Source organism: Opisthorchis viverrini (genome assembly GCF_000715545.1).
Source record: "Opisthorchis viverrini unplaced genomic scaffold opera_v5_25, whole genome shotgun sequence".
In the NCBI taxonomy this organism is placed as follows: Eukaryota; Metazoa; Platyhelminthes; class Trematoda; order Opisthorchiida; family Opisthorchiidae; genus Opisthorchis; species Opisthorchis viverrini.
This window is the reverse complement of record NW_008751681.1, coordinates 1814359-1833240: the sequence shown is the minus strand read 5'-3', so window position 1 is coordinate 1833240 and position 18882 is coordinate 1814359. Positions and strand designations below refer to the sequence as shown.

The 18882-nt window shown below is 45.6% G+C and overlaps 1 protein-coding gene across 1 annotated transcript in view; it reads right to left on the bottom strand.

Moving 5' to 3' along the window:
• Positions 1 to 562: 562 nt before the first annotated feature.
• T265_02159 (hypothetical protein) overlaps positions 563 to 18882 on the bottom strand; it is a gene marked incomplete at both ends in the record, with an annotated part of 100159 nt that continues 81839 nt past the window's right edge. The window contains 2 exons of the mRNA XM_009166333.1: positions 563 to 2187; positions 18220 to 18601. Coding sequence (XP_009164597.1) covers positions 1496 to 2187; positions 18220 to 18601 — 1074 coding nt within the window. The remainder of the gene's footprint in view (positions 2188 to 18219; positions 18602 to 18882) is intronic.

Genomic DNA, 18882 nt, shown 5'->3' with positions numbered 1-18882 from the left:
ACGATGCTGCCGTGGAAGACTACAACGACCTCCAATTTGAGATAAGCTGTGCGCCTAGCGATTCACTACGTGCTACTTTATTACGCCTTTTCGAATAATAGGAATGTGTTTTGAATAGGCCGACATCCTTAGACCTTAATGATTGAAGCAAACAATTTTTGGGGCCCGTTTAGTCCCAAACTTATCCGATAAGTACGTCTCATAAGCTGTTGGACGGTGCAAACTTCTTTGCCGAACTGTTCCACACTTTCTGAAAAAAAAACAAAGGGTTGATCCCCAACGTGAAGTAACTCCACCGAGATGTCTAGGTAGACAACACCGCATGGTCCCTCACAACTCTATCAGGTTGAACAAGACGACGTATCTTGTAAGTAATATCTTTATAGAATACAGTCTTTGCCGACTGTTCCACACTTTCTGAAAAAAAAACAAAGGGTTGATCCCCAACGTGAAGTAACTCCACCGAGATGTCTAGGTAGACAACACCGCATGGTCCCTCACAACTCTATCAGGTTGAACAAGACGACGTATCTTGTAAGTAATATCTTTATAGAATACAGATCACGAACAAAATGAAGTAGCATGCAGTAATGAAATGAAAATTTCGCATAGAGAGAGAGAGTAGTGGACGACGTCGAGATCAAAACAATGGCAAAAATATATCCAATTCATAGTTGGCAAAATACGTAGGATGATGAAACGTGACGTGGGTTTAGGTCAGGAGTTACATCAAACGTTGCGAGCATAAAGGTCTCCATGGCCGCTCCCAGAAATCTGGTTAGCCAGCACACACAAGTCATGCTACACCGGGGCCAAGATCCAAGTTGAAATTTGGCCCTTCGGCTGTAACACTTTGACTGAAGGTACTATGTTCTTGGAGTTAGCGACGACATGGTAGTTTTGGGAGGGTGGAATTTACTGGTGACACAATTTCCGACAATAAACTTGTTGTTAGAAAAGAACAAGAGGGTATATATACAACGTGCGGTTCAAAGACAGAAGGGGAGATGGGTGCTATTAACAATGAGCAAGACGCTTTGTGGCAAGTTACGTTAAACTTGGCTATTCCCGAAAAACGTTCACGAGCTATCTATATGTATAAAAGAATCCAGGACGCAGAGTTTGGCGAATCTGCGTTAAGTAACGAGCCACCAATTTGTGCGAAAAATTAGAAAAAACGACAAGCGGAATATTGCACGTAACAGCAGTACATTAGATTGCTGTGTTCCTCTAAATTTCGTGGGTGACATCAATGCTCCAGGTGCATGCCCAACTCATTTCGCTTCCTACAGCAGTCGTTCTTTTTTCAGTGGACGTGCAAAGATAAGAAAAACAGAGTCAGAAGAACCAGGAAGAGGAGGAGGACAGCTGAAGAAGGACGAGGTAGTTCAAAAAGTTAATGCGAGAAATCTGGCGCCGATGGCGCATATATTTCACAGTCAGCTGCAGGCTTGAAATTTACATATTGAGTGAACTACTTGTAAGTAGTGCGAACTCAGAATAGAAAACGGCCGGACGCGGCACCGTGTGAGCTGCGGTACGATTCGGCTAGGTAGGCGGATTTGGGATCGCGCCTTTCAGATGCTTGCGCTGAATAGAGTGCGAGATCACGAGGGGATAGGTGTTCGTCCAACTGGCCAGGGTAGTAGCCCCGCGATGTGGGACTTAAGAGATTCTGATAGTGAGAGTGTGCGTTGGACGCGTGTGCAGCTAATCCATGTCGATGTGCCTGCTGCTGTTGGTGGTATTGATGGTAAGCGTAGGCAGCCGCAGCTGCTGCCTCTGCTGCAGCCAGCCCAGAGACCTCATGAATGGAGTGAGCTAGTTGAGTTGCCGTCTGAGGTTGTGAGTGCTCCATTGATCGCGATAGCATGTGATGCGCATGGGAAGACTGTCGAAGTTGCTGTTGATACAAACTGTATGGATCCTGCTGACCCATATAGGGGAACCCATTGGTCCCAAAGTCTCCAGCGTGAAATCCGTGTTCTGTGACTTCTGAATGCGCGTTGGGATGTGTATAACTGTTTGTTTCCGAAGCATGGTAACGATTATATTGGGTGGGAGAGAATGCGTTTCCTGTGTGATGTGAGTAGCTACTGTGTCGGGGTGAGTTATTCGCATGGTTCATTTGATGTACACCTGGTACCGACAATCCGCTGCCACCGAAGTTCTGTCCGTCACATCGACCTAGAGAATGATGAGTAATTGAACAGATCACAGAAAGAGAAAACAGGCTTATTAAAAAATCATTACGATGCTTGAAATGCAGTGTAATGTTTCAAGTGATGTATCCTACAGTGACCCGCCACATAATCACCACCGACGAAGACACTAACCAGTGCACTCCAAAGCCCGACCTACGTTTAACCTCATAAACAGCGAATTTCGTGGTTGTATGGCTGAAATTTGAGTTAATTTCACTACAAGTAGACTAGCGGTAAAACGATATGGACATACGATACTAGATTCCCGACGAGTTCCCTCATGACCAAGCCATCACCTGCCCACAAACGTGAACGGTTCAATGCAGGATAAATTATACATCCAAAGGCCCTCGGTATGCGATGGAGAAGGCTCTGAAAGCAACCATTGGCATGTATTAAGCATGGATTCCTCATGCGATGACTAAAGATCACATGAACCATTAGTTAGCTAGTACAAAAGCAGGAAGATTGACGGTTCGAAAACGTAAGTAGAAGTGCTTTCAGTGCAATTGAGGAGACAGAACGTAGATAAAGATCACTTGACGTTGAACACGTGGTTGGAAGTAAACAAGGGTCAGCCAGGAGTATAGTCGGTTAAATTTCACTACCCTTTAAAAAGACTTGATTGGTCTATAGTTGTACGAACCACACTTTGGACAGGTCGATTTGCAGGAGGAGAGACCGCGCCCTACCGCGTTCCACCGTTCCTACCGTTAGACCACTACATCACAAACAATAGAACTCTGAGAAGTACCTTCGGAAATATGGTTGGAAGTATACTACCCATCCTCAAAAGAGATCCTTGTCAGATGGTTGGGTTCAACTGTGAATACGGAAGCAAGAAAGGTGACATCGCTAGTGATCTACATGTGCAGGAACCTGAAGACACCGGTGTCTATAAAGAATCAAAGTCAAACCAAGGTATGTAAGCAGAGATGCTAATCAACTGTCTATGAGAAAGAAATTTGAACTCAGTAAGGTTAAGAAGCACGCAATGTCCGACTCCCAAACTAACCCGTTAATCTTAAAGGCAAATAAAACTTGTTATTTGGAACTACTATGAAGCGATCGTTATGTTCTGCCTTGGATGACCGATACGATTAGGTTTCTAAAAGTCAGAACGAACACGTTCTAGAAAACTGGGTTGTCACAGTTGGAGTATGTCGTATTGCTCTAGAAGAAATCTCCGATCAATCATTACATATTCCTCTCAAAAGGAACAGTCCAACTGACTAGCCGGTTGATCAAACGTTAACCCATAACTATGAATAAATCGTTATGTAAAGAGAGGTTGAGGTGACCGTTTGCTGGTATTAACCATCATTGTCCTTTAATGGCATCTGTTGAGGGCGTAGTGGTGGGTGCTGCCATCTGGCGTGTGGGGAAATCTCACCGAATTTTAAGAACAATGTTTATGTAAGGGAGGGCCTCAGCTAATCAATTCAAGATCCTTGAGAATTATTTTGATGATGTGTTCCGTTCGAAAGCTGTAAGTCTGATTCCTGTACGAGCTCTACCCACTTGTTGTTACAGAATGTTCCCCTTCTTTCCTGTGTTAACTAAACTACCTGGATAAACCTCTGACTGCAGATATCTGTCACAAAACATGACGGGGTTTTCAGGCACACCTCCTGGCAACAAGTCGGTTCAGTGTGATTCTTCCGCAATTTAGCGTTCGCTGTGAACATAAAGAGTAGATTATCAGGCCAAACAAGGGGTCTTGTGAGCCCGTGCGGTCAACAGCAGTTGACCCGCGTTCGGTTAATCGGGTTGATAAATTTGAACCTCTTTATTACTAACTACACAAAACTGGCTTTCCCGGGATATTATAGTTCAGTTGTAACAATTTTTTAGTGCCCGGCTGTTATGCCATCCAAAAGAAGCACGAGGGCTAAGATACCGTCTGATTGCCCGAGCCTAGACAAGATTTCGGAAGTTGATTCGAACCACAGACCTACCGATCAGTGAGCTCGCATCCTAAACACTGAGATATTTCGAACTCGAGAAGGATATATAGTTATCGCGCATGCGAAAGAATAGCCTCAAAAGACATCTCCTCGAAGGCTCTAGCAAAAGAGACCACATCGTGATCTTTTCGGTCATTTGCTTCAAACTTTCTTATGGTGTTTAAGTGAATTAAATTGAACCTATCCAAAACATGAATAATCCAAGCTAAATGAGAGCAAAGAAACAGACATTCCGCTTCGACTGAGTCTCCAAACATTATAAAAGTAAGAAAAAATCGACAAGCAACAAGGCCAGCCATCGCCAGTGAGTATGAGAGACTCTATACAGTCCATCCCTAAGGAACGGAGAAAACGCAATTGACTCTGAGTGATTTCCATAAGAAGGTCACTTTCCTTACTAGGTTCGAACCACAGACCGATCAGTGAGCTCGCATCCTAAACACTGAGATATTTCGAACTCGAGAAGGATATATAGTTATCGCGCATGCGAAAGAATAGCCTCAAAAGACATCTCCTCGAAGGCTCTAGCAAAAGAGACCACATCGTGATCTTTTCGGTCATTTGCTTCAAACTTTCTTATGGTGTTTAAGTGAATTAAATTGAACCTATCCAAAACATGAATAATCCAAGCTAAATGAGAGCAAAGAAACAGACATTCCGCTTCGACTGAGTCTCCAAACATTATAAAAGTAAGAAAAAATCGACAAGCAACAAGGCCAGCCATCGCCAGTGAGTATGAGAGACTCTATACAGTCCATCCCTAAGGAACGGAGAAAACGCAATTGACTCTGAGTGATTTCCATAAGAAGGTCACTTTCCTTACTAGGTTTTCTATTATTGCGACGGTTCAAGAAATCATTTCAACTTCGCAAATACAAAAGATAGTACGGCGTTATCCCGCAAAAATATCTCAGAAAGCAACCAGAGAAATGTAAAATCTCTTCCAAATAGCTCTTTTGATACCATGTTGCAAACATGCGGGCGAGTAATTTGCAGATGTCCCGTTTTCACCATTCCTGTCAAGGGAAGCTAGCATTAAAATTCAGCCTGAATCAGGACAGATTTGTACACATCTGCACATTCTACGACCAGACTAAGGGTAGAACATTCTCACTGAATCTGTTCGAAGGATATAGCTGCTCTACAAGGATGGTGGTTTAGTGAAACTTGGGCTCAGACACAAGTAGAGCTTGTCTCACAAGTGCAGGCTAAGTGAATGTAACGCAACCAATCAACTCTTCCTAAGCTTAGAAAATCCGAAACCAATATGGGTTGCGGTGGTATGGTTCTACATGTGACGTAGACATAGAAGACAAGGAAACGTGTGCTCATCATCATCTGGATGGACACGGAAAGGACGTGAGATTCTAGGAGACGCGTTTTACGAAATAGCCAACAGCGGAACCGATGAATTGTGACAACTGCATGTCCTCCAAATTTACATATGAACGGCCACAGTATGTTTACAGACACACGGAATGGGTCAGGTATCGGGCCACGACTTATTCAGTGGTTAGCACTTTAGTGGGTTCAGTCCAATGCAGCTTGCGAACAGACAAACAAACATACAGTGGTAGGTAATATAACAGATAGCACAAATCACATCCAGTGTCCGGATACGATCGATAATCATAAGCTATGATTACGACGGTGTTTCCCACAAAAGGAAAACGAAATCAGTACACCGATCCAGAAGAAGCTTCGGAAGTGGCTAAGCCAGAACATGTCCAAAGGTTCGTCATGATTGCAGGAAACGGTGCATTATTTGAGCACACGAATCAAATTTATTTATTTGCTGTGGCAAATCCCAACAAAGAATGAATTTGGGCAGCTATTGTTCCATATAAACCATGGAAATTCGAAGCTTTCCTTATGGATTCTAAACATTGCTGATGCAAGAGTAGCGTTCCAGAAGAGAACCGCTCTGTACTGGTGCAATTGAAGGATCGCTTTCCGGCGAACAGAAACAGCTACAAAATTACATGCACTACATAGGACAAAGGGCTGGAGAACTTCACACCAGAGTCGGTGAGCACAAGAGAAAAATAAACAGGCCGCCATAAAAAATACACGAATATCGAGCGTTACTCCAAAACTCAGCAACGATAGGGACAGTGATATGTACCACACAGACTGGCGTTAAACATCTCCAAGAATCCCAATGTGATTGAAATAGAAGGCGTACTGACAAGCGTGTGCGGAACGGTTCAGACCCAGTCGAACGGAGACGTAGTGGTGGGCGGTTATCAGCGAAGAGTCGTTGACAGAAGTAGCTTAGATCTGAATGGCACAGACGGAGCCGACCGAAATTCCACGTAATTTCACCCCCTAGATATCGTGGCCAAGAGCTGTCACTTTTCTGGAGCTCACATGTGACGTAAAACCCTGGACGGTGAACGTCGTAGCCCAAAGTTGTCGAAGGTGCATGTCTGCATATGTTGTCTTAAGCGCCACCGGGCCTCAGGACCGGATGACGTCCCACCCGCATTGTTCAAAGATGGGGGTGAAGTTCTCAGTCAGTACTCATCTGATCTGTTTGCCTGCATTTGGGAAAAGGAGTCTGTCCCAAACTGGGGAGAGGAGGCGGTGATAGTGCCCATTTTCAAAAAAAAGGGCTCGTAGTGAGTGTGGCAACCACAGGGGGGTCGTAACGAGACTGTTGACGTTACTGGTGCTTCGTCGCCTTATGGTGGCTCGTGAAACACCAACTCGAGAGCAGCAAGCGGGATTCCGGCGCGGTAGCGATTGCGTTGACCAAACACTCATACTTCGTTAGGCGCTAGAACAACGTCATACGTATGTGACCCTCAATTCTAGTGTTCCTGGATTTTCAAGGCGCATTTGATTCGGTTGGTCGGTCTATTCTGCTTCATACGCTTGCCCATCAAGGAATGCCTCGGAAGTTTGCAAACATAATACGTTCTTTGTATTCTCAGACTTCCGGACGTGTGACTATACAGAAAGCTCTCCAAAAGCTTCCGTACACAAAGTGGTGTCCGTCAGTGGGACCCATTCTCCCTATTCCTGTTTAACTTTGTGATCAATGAAATCATAGAATGAACGCTGGAAGGTCCCCAAAACCCCAGTGTTCAAATAGCCTGTGACGAAAACTTTGTCGATCTGGAGTATGCAGACGACATCGTTCTCATCTTCGGAAGGGAGCAGAAACGAACGTTTTTGGATGAACTAACCAAAGTTATCCCGTTCTTTGGTATGCACTCTGCACCCATAAAGTGTAAGGTAGACACGCAGGCACTAAAAACGCCACTTACAATCCAGGGAGAAGCACTCGAAGTTGTGGAGAGTTTTACGCACCTTGGAATCTGTATTAATTCTGATTGCAGCGTAACAGATGAAGTAAATGCACGAATCTGCAAGACTCGGGTCGCGTTTGCTAATTTGAGACACCTATGGCGTCAAAGTGGTGTATCCCTGAATCTCAAGGGACGTGTGTAGCAAGCTACAGTGCGGGCTTGGCTGTGAGACTTGGGCTATTTTGTTGTATGGCTGCGAGACTTGGGCTGTTCGAGCAGCGGAACTGAGACGTCTTCAGGTGCTCGACAACTACAGCACGCGTGGGTTGGTGTCGACGAATCCTCAGTGAGACAAGTAGAAAACGAGCTTTCGGTCGTGCAGCGAGGACTTCCATTGAACAATGTTTCCAGCACCAAAAGCTGTCTTAATTGGAACATATTGCGCACGTTAAACTATCGCCTGCCGAAGGTAGTGCTGCTTACCGTGCCTAATTCAGTGGCCGAAGAAGAGAGGCCAACCCTTGGAAGAGGCGTATGAAGGAGATTACGAAGCGTTTGGGTGCTGTCGGTGTCACTGACTTTACAGGATGGGGACGACACGATCCCCAGTGCGCCTGGTTTGAAACGCTGCAAGATATGGCTGCTAATCGTTCTATCCAGATTGCCTAAATGAGTGTCTGGATGTGTAGGTACCGCCGGATGATTGTGGTAGGTTAGCACAAAGTTCCTTTCCCATCCACATTTATTCTTTTACCCACAGCAGCGGAGCATCAATGTTGAACACTGATGTCAAAGTGTCCATGATGACGATGATGAGCCAAATTGTCGTGGCACCTACAAACCCACACAGATAAAAAAATCCATCTTTGGTACCTAAGAAGTGTCATCGCTTGAAGCGTCCCGAAGCAGAATATCAACGACTCAAATCCGATCAAAATGATTTTGAATCCCTCAATCCAACACCTGGAAGATTTCGGCACCCACGCTAACTGACAAGACCTCTAAACTGTTATTCAACACCCGTTGGAAGAGATCTTGCTGCTCTCCGTTTGACTTAGAACTCGGCCAGCCTGGTGGCCTAGTCACCTGGTCTGACCAAGCTTTCGTGTCAAAAGCGATTTTAAAATGATCTTTTACGAAACCCTTCTGCTCATTTGGTTCATTGAGGAGGGAATAGTCGGCGTTGGAAAATTCTCTGGTCATTAATCAAAATGTTATCTAATGACTTGCCTGACGCCGTTTTTCTACGCGTACGCCTTATCAACATGGAACATTTCCTTTTGGTTAACTTTCTCAGGGGGGCAGTTCGCGATCCGACCACGATTATTGCGAAGCATATTGAACCGTTAAATGCTACTTCGCTCGATGTAAGTAGTTAGAAATTCAGCGGGAGGTGTTCCAATGAATTTATGTGGGGAACACCAGAAATATTTTTCTAAAGCGGAGGGCAATCGTATATCGGCAATGTATTTGCTTACCATGTATCTATTCATTATGCACTACTCATAAGGTTGCTGAAAATTCGTCGGCCTTATGAGTAGTGCATTGCGAATATACATGTATCGCGGTATCTCGAATATCGTAGAGACTGAAACATGAGACGGTGCAACACATTCAGTTGCCTGGAAACATCGCAAACGAGCGATTCAGCTGGGTTCCAGATGAATCTCTCGAAAAACCAAATTTGTTTGCAAGTGGGTTTATTTCGCTAGTATATCTATTCAGTTGCTGTTTACGGAACGACCAAGCGTGCAAAAACTAGTCACGCTGAGACAGTAAACTCATGGAGTTTTTATTAAAGGCGCGTTATGGCCGACACTGTGACTTGCATCTACGATCGCTAAACTATCCATGTGTCGATTGGAAGTAACTGATAAGGAAGAGTGTAATGAAACTGTTACCTGGGTCAACTCAATTACGGGAACAAACTCCGTTCAAGTTATCACTTCTAAAACGTCCGGGTATCATATGAATTACATGTAACTCTTCCAAGTTTCTGAACCCAGATCTTGAGCTAACTCGATTCAGTGAGTATAAAAGGAACGGATTAGCATGGGACGACTCGAGGGGAGCTTGCTAAAGAGACATTCTAAACACAGCTTAGATTGTTCCGGGATAAAAAACGGCGACCGACATTGCCGCGCACGTGACTTCGTCCTCCCCACCATGTTTGCTTTAGTCTCTGATCCCCCTGACGACACGTGTCACTCAGGCGTGACGATTGTGTGTGTGTATCAGCGCTTGTGTGGGCGCAGAGACGGACGGACGAGCAACAGACCAAACGCCGCCTAAAGCTCGACCGGCGCACACGGTCACATCATTCGGTCGTCCTCACTTAGATGAGCCGAATAGCGTTGGGATGCTAGGCGGGTGGGGAAGAATCTGCAGTGATCGTTGTAGTGATAAGACAAGTCCGACATCGAACAAGCAAGCACGTAGGCCTGGTCGCCTACCGCCTGAGGTGAGCATCTCAAATGACAAAAAAACAAGCGGCCACGATCAGTTGTGTGTGTGCGCGTGAGTGGATGGGGTAGCGAATCGGTGGGTAAGGTACAAATGATGAACGCACAAGCATATAGACACAAAACATTCGCAAGCGACAAACCTACGGGTTGCCTCGTCAAACGAATCGATACATGCCCTCATGGGTCGATGCACCGGCGCACATGCGTAACAGTCCGAGTTAGCAATGGAAGCGGAACAGACGACGACAAACCAGACGGAGCGAGAAACACCAAAGCACGCGCACACAAACGCACAACTCAAGTAACGAGATAGCAACCAGAGCGGCGGTAAAGCACCGACTGGCAAGATGGTTGTCCGGTTTACAGTCAATGACGCCGCACAATGTCTCGCTACGGCTGACAAGTGCGACAGTCGCCGATCCTTTTCTAGTACGTTCAACTAAGCCTTGCCACCACCACAACCACCACCACCACTACCCCAACTACAAGCAGAAGCAACGGAAGCAACACTCGACAACCATATGGCCTAGAAACCTGACGGTTCAGTTACGCAGTGGCGACAGTTGTAGTGCGCATCCAATTCGAAGGAAGGTTCAGACTAGTTTCGGTGTACACCAGCTGAGTGGAAGTTCCTCCGGTGCTGCAAATTGATGGAGGCCACTGGCTGTCCAACGAGTCTGACCGCCTGTTCAATCCCGTAATGCCAGTGTGACCAAACGACTGTCATAGTATCGTTACTGAGCAACGATGTGAAGACCACGCCCTAGCTGTCCAGGTCAATGGAAGAGCCTATGTCTAGCCCAGCGCAATCACCAACTGGCAGAGATCGATCAATAAAACTAGCTGCTAGCAGCCACATCGCCGACATTCATGCGGAAGTAATGAGTGGGAATGAAGCGAGATTGTAGCTGCCTCGACCCCAGAGCATACATGATCACGATGGTAATCGATCAGACAGGCGCCTAACGACCAAAATAGCGCATCACTCTATTTCTCGGGTTAGTTATGAGCATCAAGGTAGTTCGGTAAAGCTGTATCGATCGAATTTGACACCACCCACGCTGGCCGAACTAGTCAACGCTGTTCGGGTTCGGAGTGTAGTTGTGTGCTACACATATGCGCACATTGACTGAAATTCGCCACAGGGATTGAAGATGATGGAGCAGGAGATTCGGGTGAGAAAGATAAATAAATATAAAATGGAACACAAAAACGATTAGATGGTCTGGACAGTCTCAGTATTGGTGAGATAGCGAACTAAAAATGGAAACACCGAATTTTGTGCAGGGAAGTACGGTTGTGTATTTGCTCAAAAACACCCTTAATTTGACTGCAAGACTTTGCGAACGAAAGATCTACATGGAGCAGGTGACCAAAACTATCGAGTTCACACAAACCCATCTGAGCCGAATCGAGCACATAGAAAGGGGATACGAAAGCGTGGAATTGAAATAAATTGTTGAAGAGGATACGTCTTAACTAGGCCAATAAGCATAATAGATGAGTAGTACAAGATGATAGGGACGTAAAATTATGAGGATGATTACGTTGACTGAGTTGTCCCACAGAATCAAATTTCCTCAGCTATGAAAAAACCGTTTAGCTGTAACACCCTTTCAGTGCCTAGCTGCCATCCCACCCGAGGGTTGGGATACTGCTAGGTTGCCCAAGCCTAGACAGGGAAAGTTGAGATGCAGAGGTCGGGTCCGAAGCACGGGCCGTCCAGTCAGTAAATTCGCGGTCCAATCACTAAACCAACTCGCCCGCAAACTGAGGTGAGGCGTAAACTTATTTCGAAATATTTGGCGAAGTCGGCGTCGGGGAATTCATATGCACGGTTAAAGGAGCGATTCACTATGTCATCCACACAAAAGGAAAACAAGAAAATGATACGAATACGCCATTTCGGCGCACCCAACGTCGGGTTAGCAAAAAAGGACAAAGTCACTAGTATCATATTGCTGTTAACGAGGGAATGAAACGAATGTCTCGTTTATGGTATTCCTCAATTGAATGTGTGACAAAAAGGCACGACATCCGAGACATCGGGGTATATTTTCTCGAGAGAACACACTACTCACAAGATTGCTGAAAACTCTGAACGTCATAAACCAGAAATTTTGTTGAGTCCCTTGTTGACGCCAGCGTAATTTGCAGATATATGTATTTCTTCAGCTACGTACAGTTCGGTGTTCAAGTGGAACGAAAGGTTGCTGGAACCTCGGGAACTAGGCCAACATGATGAGGGTGAAACCTGTAGTGGGCTGTCGGAATTTTCAGCAACCTTATGAGTAGTAAGGTCTGGCACCAATATACCTAAGAACGTTAGCTGGGTGAAGATCACCAGTACAGCATGTCAAAGGAAACCGTGACAAGAATGTATCTTGAAGAACCCCATACTTGCTAAAAAGCAGTCACTGAGTCAATCAAGAAGGGGAACCGTACAAACGGCAAAAGAAGTTCATGTAGAAGATATCTTCCAGCAGTGCGAAACACCCACGGAAAAGTCAAGATTAAAATATTTAAACTTAGGATTATACCAGAGACAACACAATGAAGTGAGAAAGGGATGTCACAATCTAACTGCGCTACCCGTAATCTTATAGGGACATTGGGGGCTATGGATTAACGGTACTAATAAATGTTCAGCTGTGACACCCTTTCGGTGCCTAGCTGCCATGCTGTTAAGTTGCCCAAGTCTAGACAGAAGCAGTCGAGATGCTGATGCTGGGTTAGAACCACGGACCACCCGAACCACTGAAGCGTCTCAAGATCTTTCCGGTAAGATAACCGGTTTCGAGGGTCATTTTTCTCCTATCAGTAATCGCGTCAGAAACACTTTGCATCCAGTATTCTGCCGAAACAAAACGACTGAATTACGAGTGGTTCAAAATCTCACATCCAGAACCTTAGCCTCATTGCTCTCACGCAATAAGGCGAAATAGGTTGAGTTCTCCTCATCTCGAGTCATCAGTTTATGACTGAAACCAGCTCACTTCACCTGTCAAACGTGTGCTTGGACGTTAGGACGATTTTGCCAGTGACTACTCCAAAGAGCTGTTTGTCTCCTAGCGGAAAGATCGAAGTTGTGTGTCTTAGCAACGCAGGACAGAGCGGTTTTGTACCAACTCGTTTAAGATCACCAATGGGCAGTGTGCTTGGTTCAAACAACAGAATAAGTGCTCAAGGCTCGAAAGGAGGTTCTGTCAAGGAATTGTCTTGCTGTGGAACCAAAGACAACTATGCAGTGGTTTGGTGTACAGCCCGTCTGACTTCGGAGCATTTGGACTCGTAGTCCGTTGTCTCCTCGAATCTAGGGCCATAGTTCGTCGACCTACCTAGGATGTGAATGAAGCCTAAAACAAGTGGTAAGTATCGCTGCTGTTATTTACTCTTTGGTTACCTCTGCAAGCTAGCCAAAACCGACCGCCTGACACAGATCTCATTGAGGAAGGCGAATCCTGCCATGAGCACATGTTGATACACCAGACTGGATGCTGGATGGGCAGCATGAATACTCAATTTGGGGAAATCGGACACCTACACATTGGTTTTGCATCTCCAACATATCAACACAATTCACTCTCAGTAGCATTTACTTCACTCCCCAGTCATTTTGTGGATAGTCTGTCAAGGCAGTCAAAGATTACGCAACTGCTGACTACGCAGTTTTGACTATATCCGTGCAGACTGGCCGAGCAACAGCTCCAACAACTGCCGACAACTAGTGATCCTGTGTTGCAGAAACTTGTTGAGTAGAACCGAAAAGGCTTACACTAGTCGAATTAAAGGGTGGATAGTAATAGTTATTTCCCTGTGGGAAGGATTTGCCACTATCTGATCTTGGGGGACTACATCGTTTTAACACGAGCCTATAGCATCAAGCACTGAGACAATTTTAGGAAATACACCCAGGAGTCGCCAGAATGGAAACGATTGCTATCGCCTGATGGGAATAATAAAGAAGTTGTATGTGGCGGCGGTCAACGTGTGGGGTAGTTGAAAGCACCATTTCAGTCAAATGAACATCCGATACAAGGATTCACATTACCGTACGACACCTTGCACTATCATGTCCTCATTTATCTTAACGGAAGGAGCAATCATTTCCTACCAACACTCCGAATGGGACATCATTCGCATTTGAGGCCATTTATCAAGAGATTTGCTGTCAAACCCAGTTTTGGAGTATGCAACATAAAACCGTGTATACAACTAGTACACAGAGGGGCTGAGTGTGGAGGTCGGATACGTGCTCAACAACATAACTGCGAAAATGTGTGATACAGCACGGCGATTAAGGAAACGGAATGCATGTATAGCACAATCGACCAGTAAAAAAAGTCGCACAACCGCATACAGCGAGCGATCTCACGAAGCCAACAGAACAGGTAGGTACTCGCATGCTCGACGTGAGATTGGCTAAACACATTGTATTCGAAGAAATGCTGCAGACATCGGCTACGTCTCTGATTCTTAAGGTAGGACAGATGGAACCGCAGCAGTGTGCACTCTGCTAGTGACGACCAAATTGATGTCACTTCGCCTTTACATAGCATAATTATAATAGCTACGTCTCGATTCTTAAGGTAGGACAGATGGAACCGCAGCAGTGTGCACTCTGCTAGTGACGACCAAATTGATGTCACTTCGCCTTTACATAGCATAATTATAATAAGTCGGGTGCTGGGCTTAAGGAGAGAGAGAAGGTCCCCACTTCAAAATTCGTCTGAAAGATTGACTAAGGGGAAAATCAAGCCGGTAGAGGCTTGGCATTGGGAATGCTCATATTCGGTCTATCGAAGTTGTCCGGTACAGCAACGCGTATTTCCCCCTAGCCATCAAGGACCGATACACTCTTGTTCGATACAAACAAACAAACAAACAAGCGCACACAACTGCACATACGCACGTCACAATCAGGTGGAAGTACGCAGTGATGACAACCGAAGTCGAGGCATGGTTAACCCGTGTTCGTCACCACTTGACATCCATGAAGACAACACTAACAGAAGCAGCAACAAAAACGGATACCCGCCGACCAAAAGCAAGGAGAATCGCATCCATGTACACGCGCACCTAAAAGCCAACACGCGGTGAAGTCAAAGATGCAAAGCGATAGCATCCAATGTGTGGATGTACGGCTGTGTGATGACAGCTTGGCACCAGTCTCGGTGACCTGCTAAGGCCGGCACGCGCACAAGCAAGTTTGAGGATGACAGGCACACGGTCACGAACACACAAATCACGGTTGTACGACAAACGTCGATGTGCTGTGGTGTTGGCGACAGGTTAGACACGGTGGAAAGAATGAAAACAGACACAAACACACCCCCAAAACAAGTGAGTGACAGTAAAAAACAGCCTTCAGCCTTGTTCGACAGCTACCAGGTGGCCCTTCAAAATCTTAAGACATCGGCGGCGCAAGGTGGGAGGTTCAGAATGCACTCCTGATGGAAACTGCTTGCTGGTGTAGGGGAGTTGTGGTCAGATCAATGCGACACGCAACAACTAGATGTGAGAACGCAGCACAGGTTTTGATGGTTTTGTGACTACCACGAGAATCTGTATTTGTTGCGAATGGAAACCCCGTCGGAGATGAACGTGTGGTTCATGGGTTTGCTCAGTCGATGAAAGCGTTGGAGTTAGGGCCATGCTAAAAGACTCCAAGCTAACTGTGTCCTTTTGATAAAATTATGTCCTACGTATCCACGCGCCGTTCACAATAACCATTCGATCCGAGTTCATGACGATGAATCGCGCACCCGTGAGTTTATATCCATTGTCGCCATATAAAGTGACAACAAACTCCCCTTTCAAAAAAGCATTCGCATTACAAAAGTGCCTTCGAGGTAGGCGCTTCCAAGAAAAGAACTGTCAACTCACTCAGGTTGGAACATAAACCGAATTTCGGCTTTTGGTTAAAGGGAAGCTGAACAACTACGCTATACATAGTAATGGACAATGGATACGAGCCAATGCCGCTGAGTCATTGTGTTAGTGTCGATGAGTTAGCTCTCAGTGATCCAATTCCCGGGTTGACTATCGATGCGCACCTAAATCCCTATAGTTCAAAGGTGCCGTTAACACGGATATTGAGGGCGCAAAGGATAGAGAAACAACTCAGAGTAAGTTACCCTCAAATCCCTTAGTAGCACGGCCGAGTGCACTCTTGCTGAGTTCGGTTTCAACCAAACAAGACAACTCAGCGGTTGAGGTGGTAGCTACTGACAGTCAATTTCGTGGTTCGATTTGTGTTTGTCGATTGCTCCTGTTCGGGGCGACCTGTCCTCGCGTTTCGTTCCGATTCTACTATCGGCCCAACCGAGCGGTTATTACGGCTAAAAGCACCCGCTATTTTCATGCTAAAACTGAGTAGTGATCGCTCCATGCTAAGACTATTGCTCGGGGCGCCAATGGCACATCTCGGATACCCCATATTAGCAGAAAAACAGGCACGTATGTTTTAGAAATGGAATTTCGAAGTCATCAGCAGGAACAAGAGCCCATACTGAAAAAGAGAGCATGGTGCTCCAAACAGGTCCATAGTCGTTGAGTTTTCTCNAAGAGCCCATCTGAAAAAGAGAGCATGGTGCTCCAAACAGGTCCATAGTCGTTGAGTTTTCTCAGCTACTTCGACAGTGAATTTGGGGTGAAGAGAACTGTCACCGAGATTAAAAGCAAAGGTTCTCATTACTGACCGAGAAACCCCAATTATGGTGCATAACATGCGAAATCCTGATGAAGCCAAATCCAGAAGGTACCGAGACTGATTCTGATATTTGCCCTCTACCACCGAAATGAAGTGTACGGGTATTCCTCTTACGAGACTACCAGTCGTACTGTTTTTGAGATTCTCTCACTATCTTAGCATGACTGTGTAGAAGTTTACCAGTATGGTGATACTTTGGTGGTACTTTAGTCAGAGATATGCAATACTTCCTCCCCATCGAAGAGAAATCTTGGTGGCACAAAATTCACTTCACTACGATTCAGTTAAAGAAGACACCCCATTCGAAACCTTCCGGTTTAGAAACGGCTGATTTGTTCAGCAAGAAGAAAAGCTACGATGGGTATTTCCCAGAGTTGCACGGCTTCACCATCGAACTATCATGGTACCCAGTTGATGTCGTACGCACTGCTGATGGACCATTCCACCACCTCAGTGGGCTCTTCTTAGCTAAACTTGGTTTGCACAGTAATTTACTTCGGGAGGCGAGCACACCACCAGATGTCGGAACGTGGTACAGTGGTGATAGACACTGGAAGTAATGGTCCTAAAGGGTGAGATGGATCGAGATACGACAACTCGTTGGAAAATAACAAGCCTGGGCGGTGAGTTTCGTGGTTTCTCTTCGGGCTTTTCAGGGTGATAAATGAGGTACTTGTTTGTAATGACGGCATTAAACAAGTTCACTAAGTTGCGCTAACAGGTATCGACCGATACAGAGGTGAACCTAAGAAATCCATATGTAACTCATGCAGATGTCATTGATATTCCGTTTAGCCCATGCGCGAGAAGCTTGAAAGTCATTCCTTTGATAAAGAAAAAAGAAAGGGTTTTTCCAGGATTGCTTCTTCGAAAGGGGTACCGTATCTCCAGGTTGCACAGATCAGGACAGAATAAACAACAAAAGGTGTATTCAAGTCACAGTCTGTAGGGACAGGAGACCACGTTTTTATCTCAGCGGTGATTCAACCTATCTGTTGGATCTTCGGATACATTAGGTAAGATTGCAGGGCCCCACGATCAAGAATTTGTCGCGATTAGGACCTAAATCATTAAGTTAAATTACTCGATTGACAGTAAGGTTAGATACCGGTTGGTACTATCAAGGTGCCTGTCAGTTTGAATAGTAATAATAATAATACAACGAAGAATGTCTGCCTTGGTGGTTAGGCCATGTGTTGCACATCCCGAATCACCGTCTGTCGAAAACAGTTCCCAATACAGAGTGGCGAAAGCGGAGAGAGTATGAAAAAAATTAATAAAGGTCTAGGTATTGTTAGAGACTCACCTTCCAAAATGGTGTCCGCGTGATCCCTTCTGTGCATTGTTGGACAGTTGGAGCAAGATATGGCTGCTAATTCATGTCAGTGGTGTTTTCGTTGTCAGTTTCTATCCAGATTACCTTAATGAGTGCTTGGAGGTGTAGGAGCCTAGAAATGATTGCGGTAGACTGGTCCTATGTCCCTTCCCCACCCACTTTTCCTCATAATAAAGCCCTCAAATAAGTTACGGTTACAGGGCGGCGAAGCATCGGTGCTGAACGTTGATGCTGTGCTATCGATTATACATATGTTTGCGAAGCGTTACGAAACAACTCACCTAATCCATGGGCATATGCTGTAGCGGCTGCCTCCGATAATAACTGACGAGTGGTCAAATTGTTTACCGGTGACTTCACGCTACGTTGTTGTTGTTGCTGTTGTTGATGATGGTGTTGGTAGTGCTGTTCTCTCTGTAGCTGCTGCTGTTGTTGCTGTTGATATAATTCCTGAAGATAGGAACGGGCGGATGAAGATGAGGAAGAGGAGGTGGAAGAACATGCGGAAGCGGTGGAGGTTGTTGCCAAAGGATAACTCGCTCCAGTAGCAGGACCAGTACCACCACAAAGCTCGTTTCGCCCTCGGCTTGAGCATCGTGATGATATGCTTGAGGGATGATACGGAGAGTAGGCTCCAGTCATTGTTCCGGCGGATCCGGGGTTCTGAAATTTAGGGAAGCACATGGTTAGACAACGGTTTAGAAAAAGTGCTCCACAAAGCTTCGCCCTCGGCTTGAGCATCGTGATGATATGCTTGAGGGATGATACGGAGAGTAGGCTCCAGTCATTGTTCCGGCGGATCGATCCTTCTGAAATTTAGGGAAGCACATGGTTAGACAACGGTTTAGAAAAAGTGCTGACGAACGGGCTCCCTCTCTAAGCATTATATATATATATATATATATATATACTTTTTCAAAAAAACGGAACCCAGTTTCACCCTG